The 17,097-nt window shown below is 43.2% G+C and overlaps 2 protein-coding genes across 3 annotated transcripts in view; one reads left to right on the top strand and one right to left on the bottom strand.

Moving 5' to 3' along the window:
• Window positions 1–2,533, top strand: part of ASPH (aspartate beta-hydroxylase) — a 162,630-nt gene extending 160,097 nt beyond the window's left edge. For both annotated transcript variants that reach the window (XM_014544096.1, XM_005871639.2), the window contains one exon: window positions 300–2,533. In XM_014544096.1, coding sequence (XP_014399582.1) covers window positions 300–450 — 151 coding nt within the window. In that variant the 3' untranslated portion in view covers window positions 451–2,533. The remainder of the gene's footprint in view (window positions 1–299) is intronic.
• The window catches only part of CLVS1 (clavesin 1), a 136,120-nt gene continuing 121,161 nt past the window's right edge, over window positions 2,139–17,097 (bottom strand). Inside the window, exon 6 of the mRNA XM_005871638.2 lies at window positions 2,139–4,131. Within this exon, the coding sequence (XP_005871700.1) occupies window positions 4,044–4,131 (88 nt within the window). The 3' untranslated portion in view covers window positions 2,139–4,043. The remainder of the gene's footprint in view (window positions 4,132–17,097) is intronic.

The raw sequence follows: 17,097 nt of genomic DNA on the forward strand, positions 1-17,097 counted from the left end.
GGAAGCTGGCTGCCTTGTTCAGAACCCAGCCCTGCCACCTAATTCTATGTAACCTTGGCCTCTTACTTAATCCCCTCAAGCCTAGGCCTTCTTGCTTATAAAATTGGCATTGATACCAGCTGCTTTGCAGGACTGTTGTATGGAGCAAGTGAAATAATGCCCACAAGGCACTTAGCCCAGGCCCTAGTGTGAGCAGGGAGGTGAACGTAGGGCCACTTCTCCCCATGCCTTCCCGCAACATAGACATGCACAGGTCCTCCGGCATCGGAATCACAAGCCTCCACGTTTCTCTGTTCCAGGACCTGGGAAGAAGGCAAGGTGCTCATCTTTGATGACTCCTTTGAGCACGAGGTGTGGCAGGACGCCACGTCTTTCCGGCTGATATTCATCGTGGATGTGTGGCACCCAGAGCTGACACCCCAGCAGAGACGCAGCCTGCCTGCGATTTAGCATGTCGTGCGGGTTTGGGGCACACTGGAGAGGGGCTGCCTTTCAGGCTCTGTCGGTTCGGGTGTGGGGAGAGAAGTTCGAGCACCAACGCCCTTAATTTCCTTGATTTGCCGCCTAAAGATGTCTAAACCTCCTCCTAGGGTTAGAAGACGTGAAAGGGAATACTTGCCCCACTGCAATTCACTTAGAAAAGACCCTGCTGTATATCATTCCAGGACAGCGCTGGTCTGATGCCCATATTTCAGGTAAATACATGATAGCTTCTACCTTGCCAGCCAAAGATATTTTCTCTGTTTAGAATAGGCTGAATCAGTGTGTAGTGAGAATACATGTAGAGACTGTGAATGGATTGCGTTAGCTTGTAATGTTCCTATGCAATTATATTTTTCTAGGGTAGCTAGACGATTTTTGTCTTCACATACCACTACTTTTTTGTTGATTTTAATGACAAGTTGTATAACTGCTTCACTTCTAGCGGTTTCATGATAACTTTCCTGGTGAACTCAGACTTCTCCTTTTAATTATTTTTCTGCAAAGACACTCATGAAGGAAGCAATTTCCTAATACGAAGGAAAACAATGTAATTATGCCAGCATATGTGAACTGTGCAGCTCCCTGCCCACTGGGTCTGCTTTTTTTTTTTTTTTCTTTGAGAACTGGTGTCTTCATTTCTCTCTCCTCACCATGCAAAGGGTGGAGATACTGTCAAAATGGCATTTCTTTCTAAGAGGAAGCTTTTTACACCAAAAAGGGACATGGAATCATTTTATATTGAGTTATAAAAATGCCTCATGTAAGTTTTTTTAATGCTTGAAAAAAAATAACGTAAAAATTGTCCAAGTGAAAATTCTCTCTTGGGATCAAGTAGATAGGTGGCTGCTAGGACCTCTGGCCCCGGGCCTGTTGCTGCCCATGACAGGGCTGGAATCCAGAGTGTCTTTGCCTATTGTAGATCCATGCGAGTGACAGAATCCTTGAGAGGATTCCCATCAGTGTTGCAAAACTAGGAAGGACGGCAGAGTGGAAGGCGGGAGTGCCAGGGTCTCGGTCCCGGGGGTAGGATGTCGCGATTGCTTTCCTCTTTGAAAGAGTTTGGAAGACTCTTCCAGCTGCCTGGCTTGAGCAACTCCTGCCCTTTAAACATCATTTTGAAATAGCAATTATTATCCAGTTTTTTACTATTGCACACTGCATAGAAATAACTATTGAAAAATGGCCTTGCCTACTCATTCCAAAGATGACCCTGTCATTAATTGGGTAGATTATGAATGCATTCATTTTTTTTTAATTAAAGCTAACTAGAAATGTTAGCTGTAAGAATGTAATAATATTAATGCACTGAACTTTAAGCCAATGTGAACAAAAAATGCTGGCAAAATTACACAGAGGTTACCAGATATCATTCACAGGTAGGAAAACATGTGTGCCTTCTTTTCTATCTCAGGACAAAGGAGGATGCTTTTGTATGCCATTTAAAAGACGGTTCTTTAAAATGGAAATGAGTCTTTGTTCTTAAGCACATTAGCTTCCAGAAGAGTTTGCAAAATATTTCTTGTGTTCCCTTCTGTTTTGCCAATGTCCAGAAAACTCACTAAAATAGATGGAGTATTGGGGGGTGGGAGGATATCAAATTAATTATCAAACTCCAGAGGACGGAAAAGTAAACTCTTGAAAAAAAGAAAAAGGTATTTGTGTCCTTCAGTATTTATTGAACAGAGGAAATGACTGACAAAGGACAATACAATCCATTGCTCATGTGGTAACATTCATGTCACTTACAGAATCTGGTTCTTGTGTGTATATTGCATACACAAAGAAATTCAAAGTGTAAGTTGTCATCATTGAACCAGCATCTTACATTCATGTAATGAAGCCATGGAATAGAGTGAAAACTAGCTCTTAGCAATTATCACATGGTATTTAAAATCAGGTCACTACAGGATGCTAAAGTTGCCAATTGAAAAGCCAGAATTGTTTTTACTGTTGCAGAGGGTTGGCAATAACTGACTCCAATAGCATTTTAAGTACTTGGATTCCACAACTGCCTTATAAACCCAGGTAATAAAATGGATTTTCTAATTCACTTTAATTCTTCAACTTTCTTCCCTATGTCATGGTGTATAAGAAAAGTATTTCAGTCACTGCATTGGTAGAATTATTTCAATATTCTTTTGTTATTTGAAACGTCTACACACAAAAAATTGGTTTTAATACTGCAATGCAATTGAGAAATGTTTTTAATTCTATTTCAATTTTATTTCAAGGGTGAATACAAAAATTACTTCTGTTAATTATCTACCAGTAGAAAAAAATTAGTAATAATAGCCATCGAGGGTGATTTATGGCCAGTTGAATCACCTCTTTCCTTTGAAATTTTTAGCTAACAAGTTAACCCTCCCAAATTCTTAAAATGTGAAATCATATTTTACTGCCCGTTAACTAAAATATTTTTATTTGGCATTGAGCACCCACTGGTTATACTCATGAATGGCCATGTCATGCAGATGACTGAGATATCTGAAAACATACAGCTGGTTTTGGGGGAAAAAAATGGCACAGGTAAGGATATCATGTCCTATGATATCTTTAATTTTATCTAATTTCCTTTGAATGGATAGTTGGGGGCTCCATTTCCAAGGAGAATAGACAAAGAAATACAATGATCTTTGGCATTTCATCCTGCATTCCTAGTTTTCTCTTATTTTCAGTACTTGCCTATTTAGCCATCCTTCAGGGTCTTCCTCCAGCAACAGCCACTGGCTGCAGAGGGAGGTGGGAGTTAAATGCTTTAGTGGCACTTTTCTTTGCTGTAGTGACCCAAGTGAGGCAACGTGAATGGATTTATAAATCACTGACATGTTTTCAATGGGACCCCATCTACAGACACACATTGCCTGTGGAAGTCACATTGCTAAGAGGAAATAATCATATTTCACATTGTGTGCCTTCTTTTAATGTCAGCTCATGATGATCAGCTGGTAGCCTGACAAAAGATGTGATGTCAAAATCGTTTTTGCAGGATATCAAAATAAGCAGCCTCTGAACATAGCCAGGCCTCAGAGAACTTGCTCTGAGGCTGAATAACTTGATGCTGGTGATGAGGTCAAAGAAAATAATTCAATAAGAATGGAAATTACTGGAGATACCATTGTCTCAGGGCTCTGCACTACATTAAACTTGACAATTGTGATGTATCTACTCGGAAATGCACTTAATCTTAAATTGCAAAAACGGGAGAAGGTCTCTGGGCGATGCCTCAGAAAAATCCTTGTTCTAATGCAGTGTGCGCATCAAATTTAGTAATGCATTTCATACCATAAATGTGGGGGAGGACAATCTTGATTATATAACTGCTTTGCTTTATCCTCTACCCAATGCCCTCATTGGGGGGGAAAAAAAAAAAGCATCTCTCAAGTCTTTGTTCAACTTTGGCTGCTTCGACCAATGGCTGGTGACAGTCATTACTGGGTGGCAGGAGTGGAGAGCCTTGTGTCAAGCCGTACCTGTCTGTGGGGTCAGTTGCGCATGTGCTTCCTAGGCGGCTGATACCACCGGCGGCTGGCAATATGCGGGAACATGGAGTGACTCGGGGTTCAGTCCAGAGCCAAGAGTGGCTGCGTGTTCTCATTCTCTCCCTTCTCCTCATGTTTCAGGGTCCCAGCTTCTACCACAGACTGAGATCTAATCATATGGGAAGGAAGGAAAAAGATACGGTTATAAACAATTCATGATGCCAACATTTTGGAACATTAGAGGGCATTCAGATTTTATATTCCCCTTATTAATCAAGACATTCAAAGTATTTAACCTCCGCTTTTGTAGCTCTGCTTTCCTTGCTTCGGGGTCTTCTACACCACATTTTTTATGGGGAGAGGCATCTTGGAATCTTCTTTGCAGAAAACTCATCTCTTTATATTTGCTTCTATGTATTAGAACTGCTTTGCCTCTCAGTCTTTGTGGGATGGCCTTTTGTAGAAAGTGTCTTGAGGGGTCCAGTGGTGTGGTCTCTTTGTTCACCTGAGCTGGATGCTCTAGGAATGCCTCTTGTGTGCATTGTTTGGGCTCTCCTGTTGTAATTGAGACTTCATTGTTTTTTATTAATATCTTTTTAAACATTTTTTATTGATTGATTTTAGAGGGAGAGAGAGGGAAAAACATTGATTTTTGTTGTTCCACTTATTTATTCATTCATTAGCTGATTCTTGTATGTGCCCTGACCGGGGATCGAGACTTCATTGTTGATGGATCTCCCCTCCAACTTGCTGCCAGTGAGGTTCAACCCCAATGTCATCGTGCCAGCTGTCCAGTGGTCGGCGACTCCTTAGCCCAGAGTGTGTCTGCCTTGAGTCTCACACCTTGATTGACCCTGTTCTGAGCTGTACTTTCTTCCCCCACAGAGCTGGTCCTGCTGGCTTTTGCTTCACTAAGCAGTCGGGGATGGGGACCCAAACTGCCGTTTCTGACTAACTAGACCTGGCCAAGACTCCAGACTGACTGGATTCAGCCTGGAGTAACCCCAAGCAGGTGTCCGCAGGTGGGGTGAGAGGTTTTCCAACAGGGCGGGACAGTTGCTTCTGCTTGGAGGCTAATTGTTAGTTTCTTAATGGGCCTCAGAACTCTACAGCAGTGGTTCTCAACCTTGGCTGCACACTGGAATCACCTGGGAATCTTTAAAATCCTGATTTCTGGGCCTCATCCTCCGGAAATTCTGTTTGTTATGGGGTGGGGCCACAACATTAGTAACAAACAATTTCCGGAGGATGAGGCCCAGAAATCAGGATTTTAAAAAGATTCCCAGGCGATTCTAATGTGCAGCCACGGCTGAGAACCACTGCTCTACAGGGTGGGGGCAAAGGGTTTTCCAATAGAATGGGTGAACTGTCATCTCCCAAGGCGAAAACAGCAGGACAGCAAGTTTGCCTGAGAAAGATGACCTCTGCAGCATGAGGCAATGATTCAGCACAGGAAACCGGGGTGTCTGCCTAATGAGCTCTAATCCCAGACCCCCCAACCCTGACTTCCATTTATACATCTCCAGTTCACTCTGCCCTCCCTCTGCTGGAGCCCAAGGTGTTGGCCTTTTAAGAAGGTGTCTGCATTTCCAGCCATCTCTCCCTGGCAGACAGCAACCCTGCTGTTTTTCACAGCCAGATATTATGTGGGTACCTTTCTCAGTTCTGGTGCTCTCTGCTGGTGGGCCCAGTTTGGGTCATACACCATGATCAAGTAGGATTTATTCTAGGGATCAAGGATGAGTATAATATTCGCAAATCAATAAATGTGATATAACAAATTGAAAGATTAAAACCACATGATCATATCAATAGATGCAGAAAAAGCCTTTGACAAAATTCAGCACCGTTTTGATAAAAATTCTCAGTAAAGTGAGAATAGAAGGACCATACCTCAATGTAATAAAGACCATATACGACAAACCTATAGCCAATATACAATGAGCAAAAACTAAAAGTGTTTCCCTTACGAACAGGAACAAGACAAGGATGTCCGCTTTCACCACTCTTTTTCAACATAGTACTGGAAGTCCTAGCCACAGCAATTAGACAAGAAGAGATAAAAGACATCCAAATTGGGAAGGAGGAGGTAAAACTGCCATTATTCGCAGATGACATGATATTGTACATAGAATACCCTAAAGACTCTACCAGGAAACTATTAGACTTAATGAATTTGGCAAGGTAGCAGGATACAAAATCAACATCCACAAATCTATGGCATTTTTATGCACCAATAATGAACTCTCAGAAAGAGAAACTAAAAAGCAATCCCATGTATCACTGCAACAACAAAAAAGATACCTACGAATAAACTTTAACCAGGGAGGTAAAAGACCTGTACTTGGAAAGCTATAGGACAGTGATGGCGAACCTTTTGAGCTCGGTGTGTCAGCATTTTGAAAAACCCTAACTTAGCTTTGGTGCTGTGTCACATATAGAAATTTTTTGATATTTGCAACCATAGTAAAACAAAGATTTATATTTTTGATATTTATTTTATATATTTAAATGCCATTTAACAAAGAAAAATCAACCAAAAAAATGAGTTCGTGTGTCACCTCTGACATGCGTGTCATAGGTTCGCCATCACTGCTATAGGACATTGAAAAAAGAAAGAGAAGGATGCAAACAAATGGAAGCATAAGCCATGTTCATGTATTGGAAGAATTAACATTAAAATGTCTATACTCCCCTAAGCAACCTACAAATTCAATGCAATACCTATTAAAATGCCAATGGCATGTTTCAAAGAATTAGAATACTCCAAAAATTTAATAGCTGCAGCAAGAGACCCCGAATAGCTGCAGCAATCTTGAAAAAAGAAGAACAAAGTAGGAGGGATCGCAATACCAGATATCAAACTATACTACAAAACCATTATAACCAAAACAGCCTGGTACTGGCACAAGAACAGGCATATAGACCAAATGGATCAGTACAGAGATCCCAGAAATCAACCCAAGCCATTACATTCAATTAATACTTGACAAAGGAGGCAAGAACATACAATGGAGTAAAGATAGCCTCTTCAACAAATGGTGCTGGGAAAACTGGACAGACACATGCAAAAAGATGAAACTAGAGCACTAATTTACACCAAACAAGAATAAATTTAAGGTGGATAAAAGACTTAAATGTAAGACATGAAACCATAAAAATCTTAGAGAACATAGGCAATGAAATCTCAGACATCTCATGTAGCAATATTTTTACGGATACAGCTTTTAGGGCATTGGTTCTCAACCTTCCTAATGCCGCCACCCTTTAATACAGTTCCTCATGTTGTGGTGACCCCCAATTTCATTGTCACAAATTGAACATAATTAAAGCATAGTGATTAATCACAAAAACAATATGTAATTATATATGTGTTTTCTGATGGTCTTAGGCGACCCCTGTGAAAGGGTCGTTCGACCCCCAAAGGGGTTGCGACCACAGGTTGAGAACCGCTGTCCTAGGGCAAAGGAAACTAAGAAAGTAAACAAATGGGACTACATCAAAATGAAAAGCTTCTGCACAGCAAAAGAAACCACCATCAGATTGAAAAGGGAACCCACTGAATAGGAGAACATATTTGCCAATGATACATCTGATAAGGGATTAATATCCAAAATACTATGTAAAGCACTCATACAACTCAACAACAACAAAAATAGACAATCCAATTAAAAAATGGAGAGATCTGAATAGACATTTCTCCAAAGAGGACATACAAATGGCCAAGAGACACATGAAAAAATGCTCAAAGTCACTAATTATCAAAGAAATGCAAATTGAAACCACAATGAGATATCACCTCACACCTGTCAGAATGGCTATCAAAAAATCAAGTACTGGAGAGGATGAGGAAAAAAGGGAACACTAGTTTGCTGCTGGTGGGAATGCAGACTATGCAGCCACTCTGGAAAACAGTATGAAGTTTGCTCAAAAAATTAAAAATGGAACTCCCATTTGACCCAGTGATCCCACTTCTGAGAATATATCCTAAAAACCCCAAAACACCAAACAAAGAATATATGCACCCTTATGTTCATAGCAGTGTTATTATATGTGCCCTGGTAAACAGCCCAAGTGCCCATCAGTAGATGAATGGATAAAAATGCTGTAGGACATTTACACTATGGAATACTATGCAGCTGTTAAAAAGAGGGATCTCTTACCCTTTGGGACAACATGGATGGGCCTGGAAAATATTATGCTAAGTGAAATAAGCCAAACTGAGAAAGAAAATATCACATGATCTCACTAGTATTTGTGGAATCTAATGAACAAAATGAATTGACCAACAAAATAAGACCCAAAGCAGGGAGGCATGGGTCAGACTAAAATACCTTGCTATGGGTTTGGGGGGATGAGAAGAGATAAACCAAAGAACTTATATATACTTATATGCATAGCCTATGGTCAAGGGTAATAGGGTAGTGAAGACCTGGGGGTGGGTGGGTAGGGACTGGGAAGAAGAGGGGAAAATGGGAGATATCTGTAATACTATCAACAATAAAAAGTAAATTTAAAAAATGGTTGAACTAGATTGTTCAAACAAGCAAAAATTTACAAATATGTGCAATAAATGGATAATTCAGGAGGCCTGAGTTGCCCAAAACCTCCACTTTCCAAAGGTCTCAGAATGGTCTCTTACCTTCCTCCTCTAAACCCTCCGGGCATCCTGCCCTGCCTGATAAAAGTGAGAGAGACTTTAGGCCATGCCATATAGTATGCTAACAGTGTGATTTATACTGAATGCCTGGGCTTTGGGTCATACTCTATCAATTTGACCTCTTGGGATGGGGAGGAGGAGGAGCTGAAGACCAAGTAGCTAAGGTCAATCTCACACATACACTGTATGCCTGTGTGACTGACCTCTCCTCCGCCCCCTATAAAAGCCCTGGGCACCAAGGCATTGGTGAGTTTCCCTGGTCGGGGACACTTTATACACGTCACACATCATCGCCAAGAGAATTAAGCTCTGTTTGTGTGACTCCACTGGAAGGACAGCCGGAAGCGTGGAAATGGTCCAGTGCAGCTGGACTCCACCCGATGCACCTTTTTCCTTTGCCTATTTTAATCTGTATTCTTTTGCTGGAACAAACCATAACTGTGAGTATAACAGCTTTTCTGGGCCCTGTGAGTCCTTCTGGCAAATCATTAACCCTAAGAGTGGCCTTAACGACCCCAAACACAAGCTATAATAACACTAATATTTGTTATGTATGCACCTGGCATTATGGTATATTTACATGTATTAACTCATTTTCATGCCCCTAAGAAGTGGTACTATTGTCTCCATTTTGGGGAAAAAACTAACAACAGATCAAGTAGCATAGGAAAAGCAACAAAAATCTTTACATGTATTAACTCAGTTTCATGCCCCTAAGAAGTGCTACTATTGTCTCCATTTTGGGGAAAAAACTAAGTAACAACAACAGATCAAGTAGCATAGGAAAAGCAACAAAAATGGCTAGGAATAGGACAGACTTATCACCATCACACCACTCCAGGGCATATCTAAGCCTGCAGAGCTATTTAGCTGAAATTTTTAATATTCCACCTCACTGTAAAAATAATTTTCTGCCTAAGATTCTTATCTCCATTCAGGATATGCATGTGCTATAGAAAGCATAAAATAAAGAAGTCAGAAAGCAAATCATACAATCGTCCTAAAACAATGGGTTTCTACTCTAAATATCAATCCAGTCAAACAGTCTAACTTTAAGTATGAAGCCGAACCTTTGGAAATAAAATGGATTCATGTTTTCTTGGGGTAGGGAAGAGGAAGCCCCAGGTAGCTCTATATATTTTCTGTGCATTTCTCTCTGCTTTAAAGCTCTGATGGGAGTGGGAGTGGGGGAGGGTGTTAATAGACATATAAGGAGCAGAAAAGCCCCAAATCCAGAAGACATTACAACATACCCAGACAAGCATGAAGAAAACCAGAGCACAGCTGCCTACTCGGGGCAACTCCCCAACTCCCTCCAGCACCGCGGACAGCTGCCTAGCTCCTTTGCCCCACAGGCCCTGGTGAAAATGAGATTGATGGCCATTCCACTTTAGAGACTTTACACTTTTTTTTCTTTCCTTCTTTCATCCTAGGTGGCTTTATTTTACAACATGGCAAGTGAATCACAGCCACAGAGTTTTATCTAGAGCAGCGGTTCTCAACCTGTGGGTCGTGACCCCTTTTGTAGTGGAACGACCCTTTCACAGGGGTCACCTAAGACCATCCTGCGTATCAGATATTTACATTACGATTCATAACAGCAGCAACATTACAGTTACGAAGTAGCACTGAAAATAATTTTATGGCTGGGTCACAACATGAGGAACTGTATTTAAAGGGCCAGAAGGTTGAGAACCACTGATCTAGAGTAACTCAATAGAAACTATTCACTAAGGGGCCCTGCAGCCTCTTGAATATAACCAAGTTGAGAAACACACTCCTCCAGCCCCTAGAGGGGCAACTCTGCTAGAAAGTTCTTCCTTACATTGAACTTGCTGTAGGCAGTTAGACATGAGCAGAGCAAGGACAGTGGGCCAGGTACAGAAGGTCATCAGGATGGAAAGCCCCAGGTGCCTCGAAATGGACAATCAGTTGGAGGGTGGGACCCAGGCTGACTTTTCCTCCCCTAGCATATCCCTGGCATGAGCTTTGGACCTCTTGACCTTTCCTCCCTAGAGATAACATCTAGGCCTCAGTTGTAGTCCAGCTCCAGGCCCAGATAAGCAACAAAACCAGCCACTGCTGATGTCAAGACCAGCTGCATGGAATAATGACCCCCTGCCCTGGTGCCGGCCAATCTATCAGCAGAGACCACAACCCTGAATGGACACACCTGGAAAACTGTTGAATATTCTATTAAGATCTTTCCCTGGGACCTCCCCTAAAATCTCTACCCTTAGGATGGAGGACCCAGTGTGCTCTCCCTCCAGGGAGCAGGCCAACCCTCTTCTCCCTCCCCAGGCACATTACCATTAACTTCCCCACTCTCAAGCTCCAAGGGCCCTTCCTTTACCTCCATAACTTGTTTCCTAAGCCCATTTCTTCTAGGGATTACTTTTTCTGCTTCTGTAATTTACCCAATAAACGTTCTCTTACTGTTTGGGTCTTGCTCTAAATTATTTCCTAGCAAGAACCCAGGTACTGAGGGTTCTGTACCCAGGTTTCGTCTGGTACATGTAATCCATCTGGTCCACATAACAGCCCTTTAAGTATTTATTTAGTGCCCTTCAGCCCTCTCATCACCCTCACCAAGGCTAACCAGATTCCTCTTGTGCCCAGGTTTCTTCTTTCAAGGTTTTAATGTTTTTGAATTGATTCTTAGAAAGGGAGAGGAAAGAGAGAAAGAAATATCAATGTGAGAGTGGAACATCGATCAGCTGCAGGTCCGAAAACCCAAGCATATACCCTGACTGGGAATCAAACCACCCCTCAGTGCATGGGCCAGGTCTCTTGCCAAAGTTTCTAAAGCTCTGCACTCTCTGGCATCTCTGGCATCTCTTTATCAACTGGTTGCCCACAGGGTGTCATCTCAAAATAGATAAAATTATTGCTTCCTTTTTCCCCCCCCCTTTTGTATGCTTCTGTTGACGGATAGAAACTGCACCTAAAATTGCATTAGCCTTTCTGGTGCCCGTATAACACAGCTGAGGAAAAATTTAACTATATTTCCACAAGCTGCTGTTAGACCATTTCTCTCCCATCTTGAAGGTGTTTGGTTGAGTATTAAATTTCATTTTTTAAAGTTTGTTTCACATTTCCACCCTATCTCCATTCTTTTGAACCTTGAAATTTGTGGTTTTAATGAGTATTGGATTTGTTTCCAAACTTCCTCTGCCCCCATTTTCAGCGTCATTATGAAAAAAACAAACCCCACAACAAATTCTCAAAAATTGAATCTTCAAACAGTCATCTTTTTACACTCACTCATGATAGAAACGTTGGTGAATGTTTCCTGCTATATGCCAGGGACTGTGAGCAAATGTTGAGAAACGTTTATTCTTTTGTGAAATTACTGCCCATAGACCCCCATATACATGTCATTACTCTGATAGTACCCAGAGGAGAGGATTTTGCGGGGGAGGGAGACATTAGCTCTAGAAAGAAAGGAAGGAATGAGGGGGAAAAGCTATCATCCACACAATGACCTCATTCACAGACGCTGTTCAGATGACTCCCCTGCACCTCCACCTGGGGTCAAATTGGATCTATGGGATTTCTCTCAATACCTGTACTGACAGCAGGCACAGAATGCAGGCTGTCCTAGCCAATACACTGTATGTCTTGGTTGATGGCGGGGACCAATCGAAAAATTCTGAGGAACTGAGCATGCAGAACTAAACTTTCCTGTTCGCTTTTTCCCTGATGGAGAAGATGACCACGGCCTCTTCACGTTCAGCAGGGCATAATTCCATTAACCTGGTCACACAATGAGCATTTTGATTAAGTAACCCTATATGTATTATGAAGTATTTGAAATTCACTGGAAAACTATAAGAGCAAATATTGCTTTTAAAAAAAATCTAGTACAAATAAATGAAGCCAAGAAAAGCTCTCTTCTTAAATCTTTCCCTCAGTCCATTTAGCTGAGCCAAAGTGCTCTCTGGGAGGACTAATCAACTGCTGGCTGATAAAAATGTCTCCACCCATTGTAAACAGAGCGCTCAGGACCTGTGTGGTTCGTGTATTAACCCAGGAAGAGCCCTGGCCTTGGGTCAGGCTCACTCTTGGTGGTAATCTCCCCATTCAGGGACTTGGCCTTCTCACAAGAAGCTTAACACTTTGGCTAAAATAAACATTTTGACTTTTCTCTTGGGTCCTCTTTCCAACACTGAAAGCCAAGTTAACCCCAAGGGCAGGCAGGGGAGTGATTTGAGCTATTCAGCCATCATTATCTCAGTGGTGTAGCAGACTACTCTAACAAAGGCTTCATTCTGGCCCTGACAGCCACATTTTGTTTCCCTGCTATATTCTCATGCTCCCTTTCTCCCTCCCTCTGCCCCCTCCCACATTCCTCCCTCCCTGCCTGCTTTTCTCTCTCCCTTTCTACCTTCTCCCTTCCCCCTTTCCTCTCCAAACTTTTTAACATTCCCCACTTCATATCGAAGATCTGTAGCCATAGACTCATTTTTCCTGATTCCAAAGGCAAGTAAATTCCAGGGAGAACAGATGAAAAAGGAAAACATTCACCATGAGTGAGTTCATTCTGCAGAACAGTTGTGCTGTAGGCAGACAGACAGACATGAGCAGAGTAAGGACAATGGGCCAGGTACAGCAGGTCACCAGGATGGAAAGCCCCAGGTGCCTAGCAACGGACAATCAATTGGAGAGTGGGACCTTGCCCCCAGGGTAACTTTTCCTCCCCTAGCTTATCCCTGGTCACCGCAGTTTGGACCCCCTGACCTTTCCTCCCTAGAGATAACATCTAGGCCTCCCTTGTATTTCAGCTCCTGGCCCAGATAAGCAACAAAACCAGCCACTGCTGACAACAGGACCATCTGCATTGAATAATGACCCCGTCCTGGTGCCGGCCAATCAGTGGAGACCACAACCTTGAATGGACACACCTGCAAAACTACTGAATTATTTTATTAGATCTTGCCCTGGGGCCTCCCCTAAAATCTCTGCCTTTAAAACCCTTAGTTAGGATGGGGGACCCATTTCCTTGCCTTTCCCTTTCCCTTCCCTCCTCCTGCCCCCTCCCCAAGCCCCTTACCATTAGCTTCCTCACTCCCAAGCTCCAAGGGCCCTTTCTTTACCTCTATAACTTATTTCCTAGGCCCATTTTTTTAAGGAATTAATTTTTTTACCTCTGTAATTTTATAACTAAATGTTCTTTTACAGTATGGGGTCCTGCTCTGAATTCTTTCCTAGCCAGGTCAGACACCTGGTGCCATTCCCGCCGCCTGGGAGTTCTGCTCTCGGCCAGAGGTTTATTTTCAAAACGTTATTTAGCTACCATATCTCAACAGCTATCACCACGTGTTCTTCTTACTAACGAATTGCCATTGCCTGGCTTGAGCTGTGTGGGCTCCAAATCAGGGCACAAGGACTCTGCCCGCAGTTTGGACCCCCTGACCTTTCCTCTCTAGAGATAACATCCAGGCCTCCGTTGTATTTCAGCTCCTGGCCCAGATAAGCAACAAAACCAGCCATGGCTGAAGTCAGGACCAGCTGTGTGGAATAATGACCCCCTGCCCTGGTACCGGCCAATCAATCAGTGGAGACCACAACCTTGAATGAACACACCTGGAAAACTACTGAATATTCTATTAAGATCTTGCTGCTGACAACAGGACCATCTGCATTGAATAATGACCCCGTCCTGGTGCCGGCCAATCAGTGGAGACCACAACCTTGAATGGACACACCTGCAAAACTACTGAATATTTTATTAAGATCTTGCCCTGGGGCCTCCCCTAAAATCTCTGCCTTTAAAACCCTTGGTTAGGATGGAGGACCCAGCTCCCTGCCTTCCCCTTCCCTTCTCTCTCCCCCGCCCCAGGCACCTTATCATTAGCTTCCTCACTCCCAAGCTCCAAGGGCCCTTTCTTTACCTCTATAACTTATTTCCTAGGCCCATTTTTTTTTAGGAATTTTTTTTTAACCTCTGTAATCTTATAAGTAAATGTTCCCTTACCATATGGGGTCCTGCTCTGAATTCTTTCCTAGCCAAAACCCAAGTACTGAGGTTGCTGAACCCAGGTTTGGTCTGACCCCACTGGTCAGACACCTGGTGCCATTCCCGCCGCCTTGGAGTTCTGCTCTCGGCCAGAGGTTTATTTTCAAAACGTTATTTAGCTACCATATCTCAACAGCTATCACCACGTGTTCTTCTTACTAACGAATTGCCATTGCCTGGCTTGAGCTGTGTGGGCTCCAAATCAGGGCACAAGGACTCTGCCCTTCAACCCCAGGCATTCCACGAGAGTGATCGAAGAAGAAAGGCCAGAGCTGTGAGGAGTTTCAGAGTGATTCAATCAGACCCCATTGAATCAGGTCTCGGAGATCAGCCCCATTACTTCATCAGCTAGCTTTCCACAGACCTGGCTTTATTTCCCAAAGTCAGCAATGGGCTTGGCTTTGTGGAATGGCACAAAACTTCTAAAAAGACTTTGACAATGACACAGGAAAAGAGTTAAGCAGCCCCTGGCAGCTTTGAATTCAACATTTACTAGTAGAAACGTTGGAAGTGAAAAATGTTTTTAAAAGGTAAATCTGTTTGGCTCCTGAAACTAACTGTATTAGGCACATACTGACTTCAGGAAGGACTTTCTGTGTCTTGCCAACTTTTATCCTTTTTAGTATTTTTATGCTTTTCTAGGAGGAGGTAAAAACAATGCTGAAGTAGAGAGAGAGGGCATTTCATGATATTTCAAGATCCTTTCTTTTAAACGTATAACTTTCAGCCAAATACCTGGGAACAGCTCTACAGAACCGCAGTCAGGCAGCATGGGACGCTGACTAGTGTGGAGTGAGCAGATGAGACCTCATTGAGGACAGAGCTCGGCTGCCAGATCAGTCAGGCAACATGGGACGCTTACTAGTGTGGAGTGAGATGAGACCTCATTGAGGACAGAGCTCGGCTGCCAGACACAAACAGCCCAGGAACTTGGACTTGAGGAGGAAGGAATTCAGGAAGGGAGCCAAAAAAAAGGCCACCATTTCCACTGGCAGCTGCAATTGGACATTTTGTTAAATTATTTACACAGGAGTTTATTAGCCTTTATGAGACTATATTCCTGTGATATTAATTCTCAGTTTTGCATCTGTAAAATGAGAGACTATTACCATATTCTCCACAAGGCTGTGAGAGCTATAAGCTGTAACAAAGTGCCCGGCCGGCGTGGCTCAGTGGTTGAGCGTCAACCTATGAAGCAGGAGGTCAGGATTCGGTCCCCAGTGTGGGGTGTGAGGAGACAGCCGATCAATGATTCTCTCATCATTGATGTTTCTCTCTCTTCCTCTCCTTTCCTCTCTCTGAAATCAATAAAAATATGTTTTAAAAAATAAAATCTTTTTTTAAAAAAAGATGTAATAAAGTTCTTGGAGTTCTCTGAAGGAGAAATTATTTAAATGGGAAGTGTTTCTCATTTTACTAACATCTCCTGAGTGTGAGCATGAACCACTGACACTCTGCCTTGTCTGAGAACAGAGACAGCCCATGTCTGCCCACTTGCAGAAAACCAAGGAAAATTCCACAAACTAAAAAATAGCCGTGAAGGAGGAATCAAGATGGCAGTATAGGTAAATGCCAGTACTCGCCGCCTCCCACAACCACATCAAAACTACAACTAAAATACAAACAACCACCACTCAGAACCTCCTGAAAGCTGGCTGAATGTAAGTCCTAAAACTAGAGAAGTAAAGAAGAAAGCACACTGAGACTGGGAGGAGAGGCAGAGATGCGGAACAGGCTGGTCTGGCACCCACACGTGCAGCTTTTAATCCGGAGGGAGATGGTCTCTGCGGAGACGGCCTGTGAGGAGCAAGGAGTCCCAGCCCCACACCAGACCCCCAGAGCTGAGAGGAGAAGTCCATGTAACTTTGGGCCATAAAAACCAGTAGGGATTGTGATTGAGAGACAAAGAGGCTGCTGGAATCCCAGGTGTAAGAGCCGGCGCACAAACTTACTCAGTCTCGCTTCCTCTGAGCTCTAGCGCTGGGCGTGCTGAGGGACCCAAACACATACAGGGAGGAACTGGATTGTCTGGCATCAGGACAGGAATTCAAAGGCAGCTTTCTCCCAGACAGGAGTGGCAAGGGTCACTGTTCCAGCGCTGGGATCTCCAGTCTAGCAGGGCTGACTAGCCGCCATATCAGCGTGGCCCACACTGGCTCCGCCCTGGTGATTCCCTAAGACCCCGCCCCATCCAATTTGCAGCCCTGCCCAAGCTGTTTGCAGCAGCTTTTCTATATATAGTAAATGGCCTGTCCTGGCTTAGGCTTCAGACTTTCCTAAAATCTCTCAAACAAGCTGCAGCTGGTGACAGCAAGCCCCAAACCTATCAATAAAAGGCCCAAGAGCCAGCACTAGCACCAGCCTGCCTTGCTTCACAGCAGGGCCCCTCCTCCTGCATAGCAGCTCTCCCACTGTAGTCGCAGCTGGTCCTCACAGCCAATTGGCCTGGAGGTCAA

Source organism: Myotis brandtii, unplaced genomic scaffold, assembly GCF_000412655.1.
Source record: "Myotis brandtii unplaced genomic scaffold, ASM41265v1 scaffold351, whole genome shotgun sequence".
Lineage (NCBI taxonomy): Eukaryota > Metazoa > Chordata > Mammalia > Chiroptera > Vespertilionidae > Myotis > Myotis brandtii.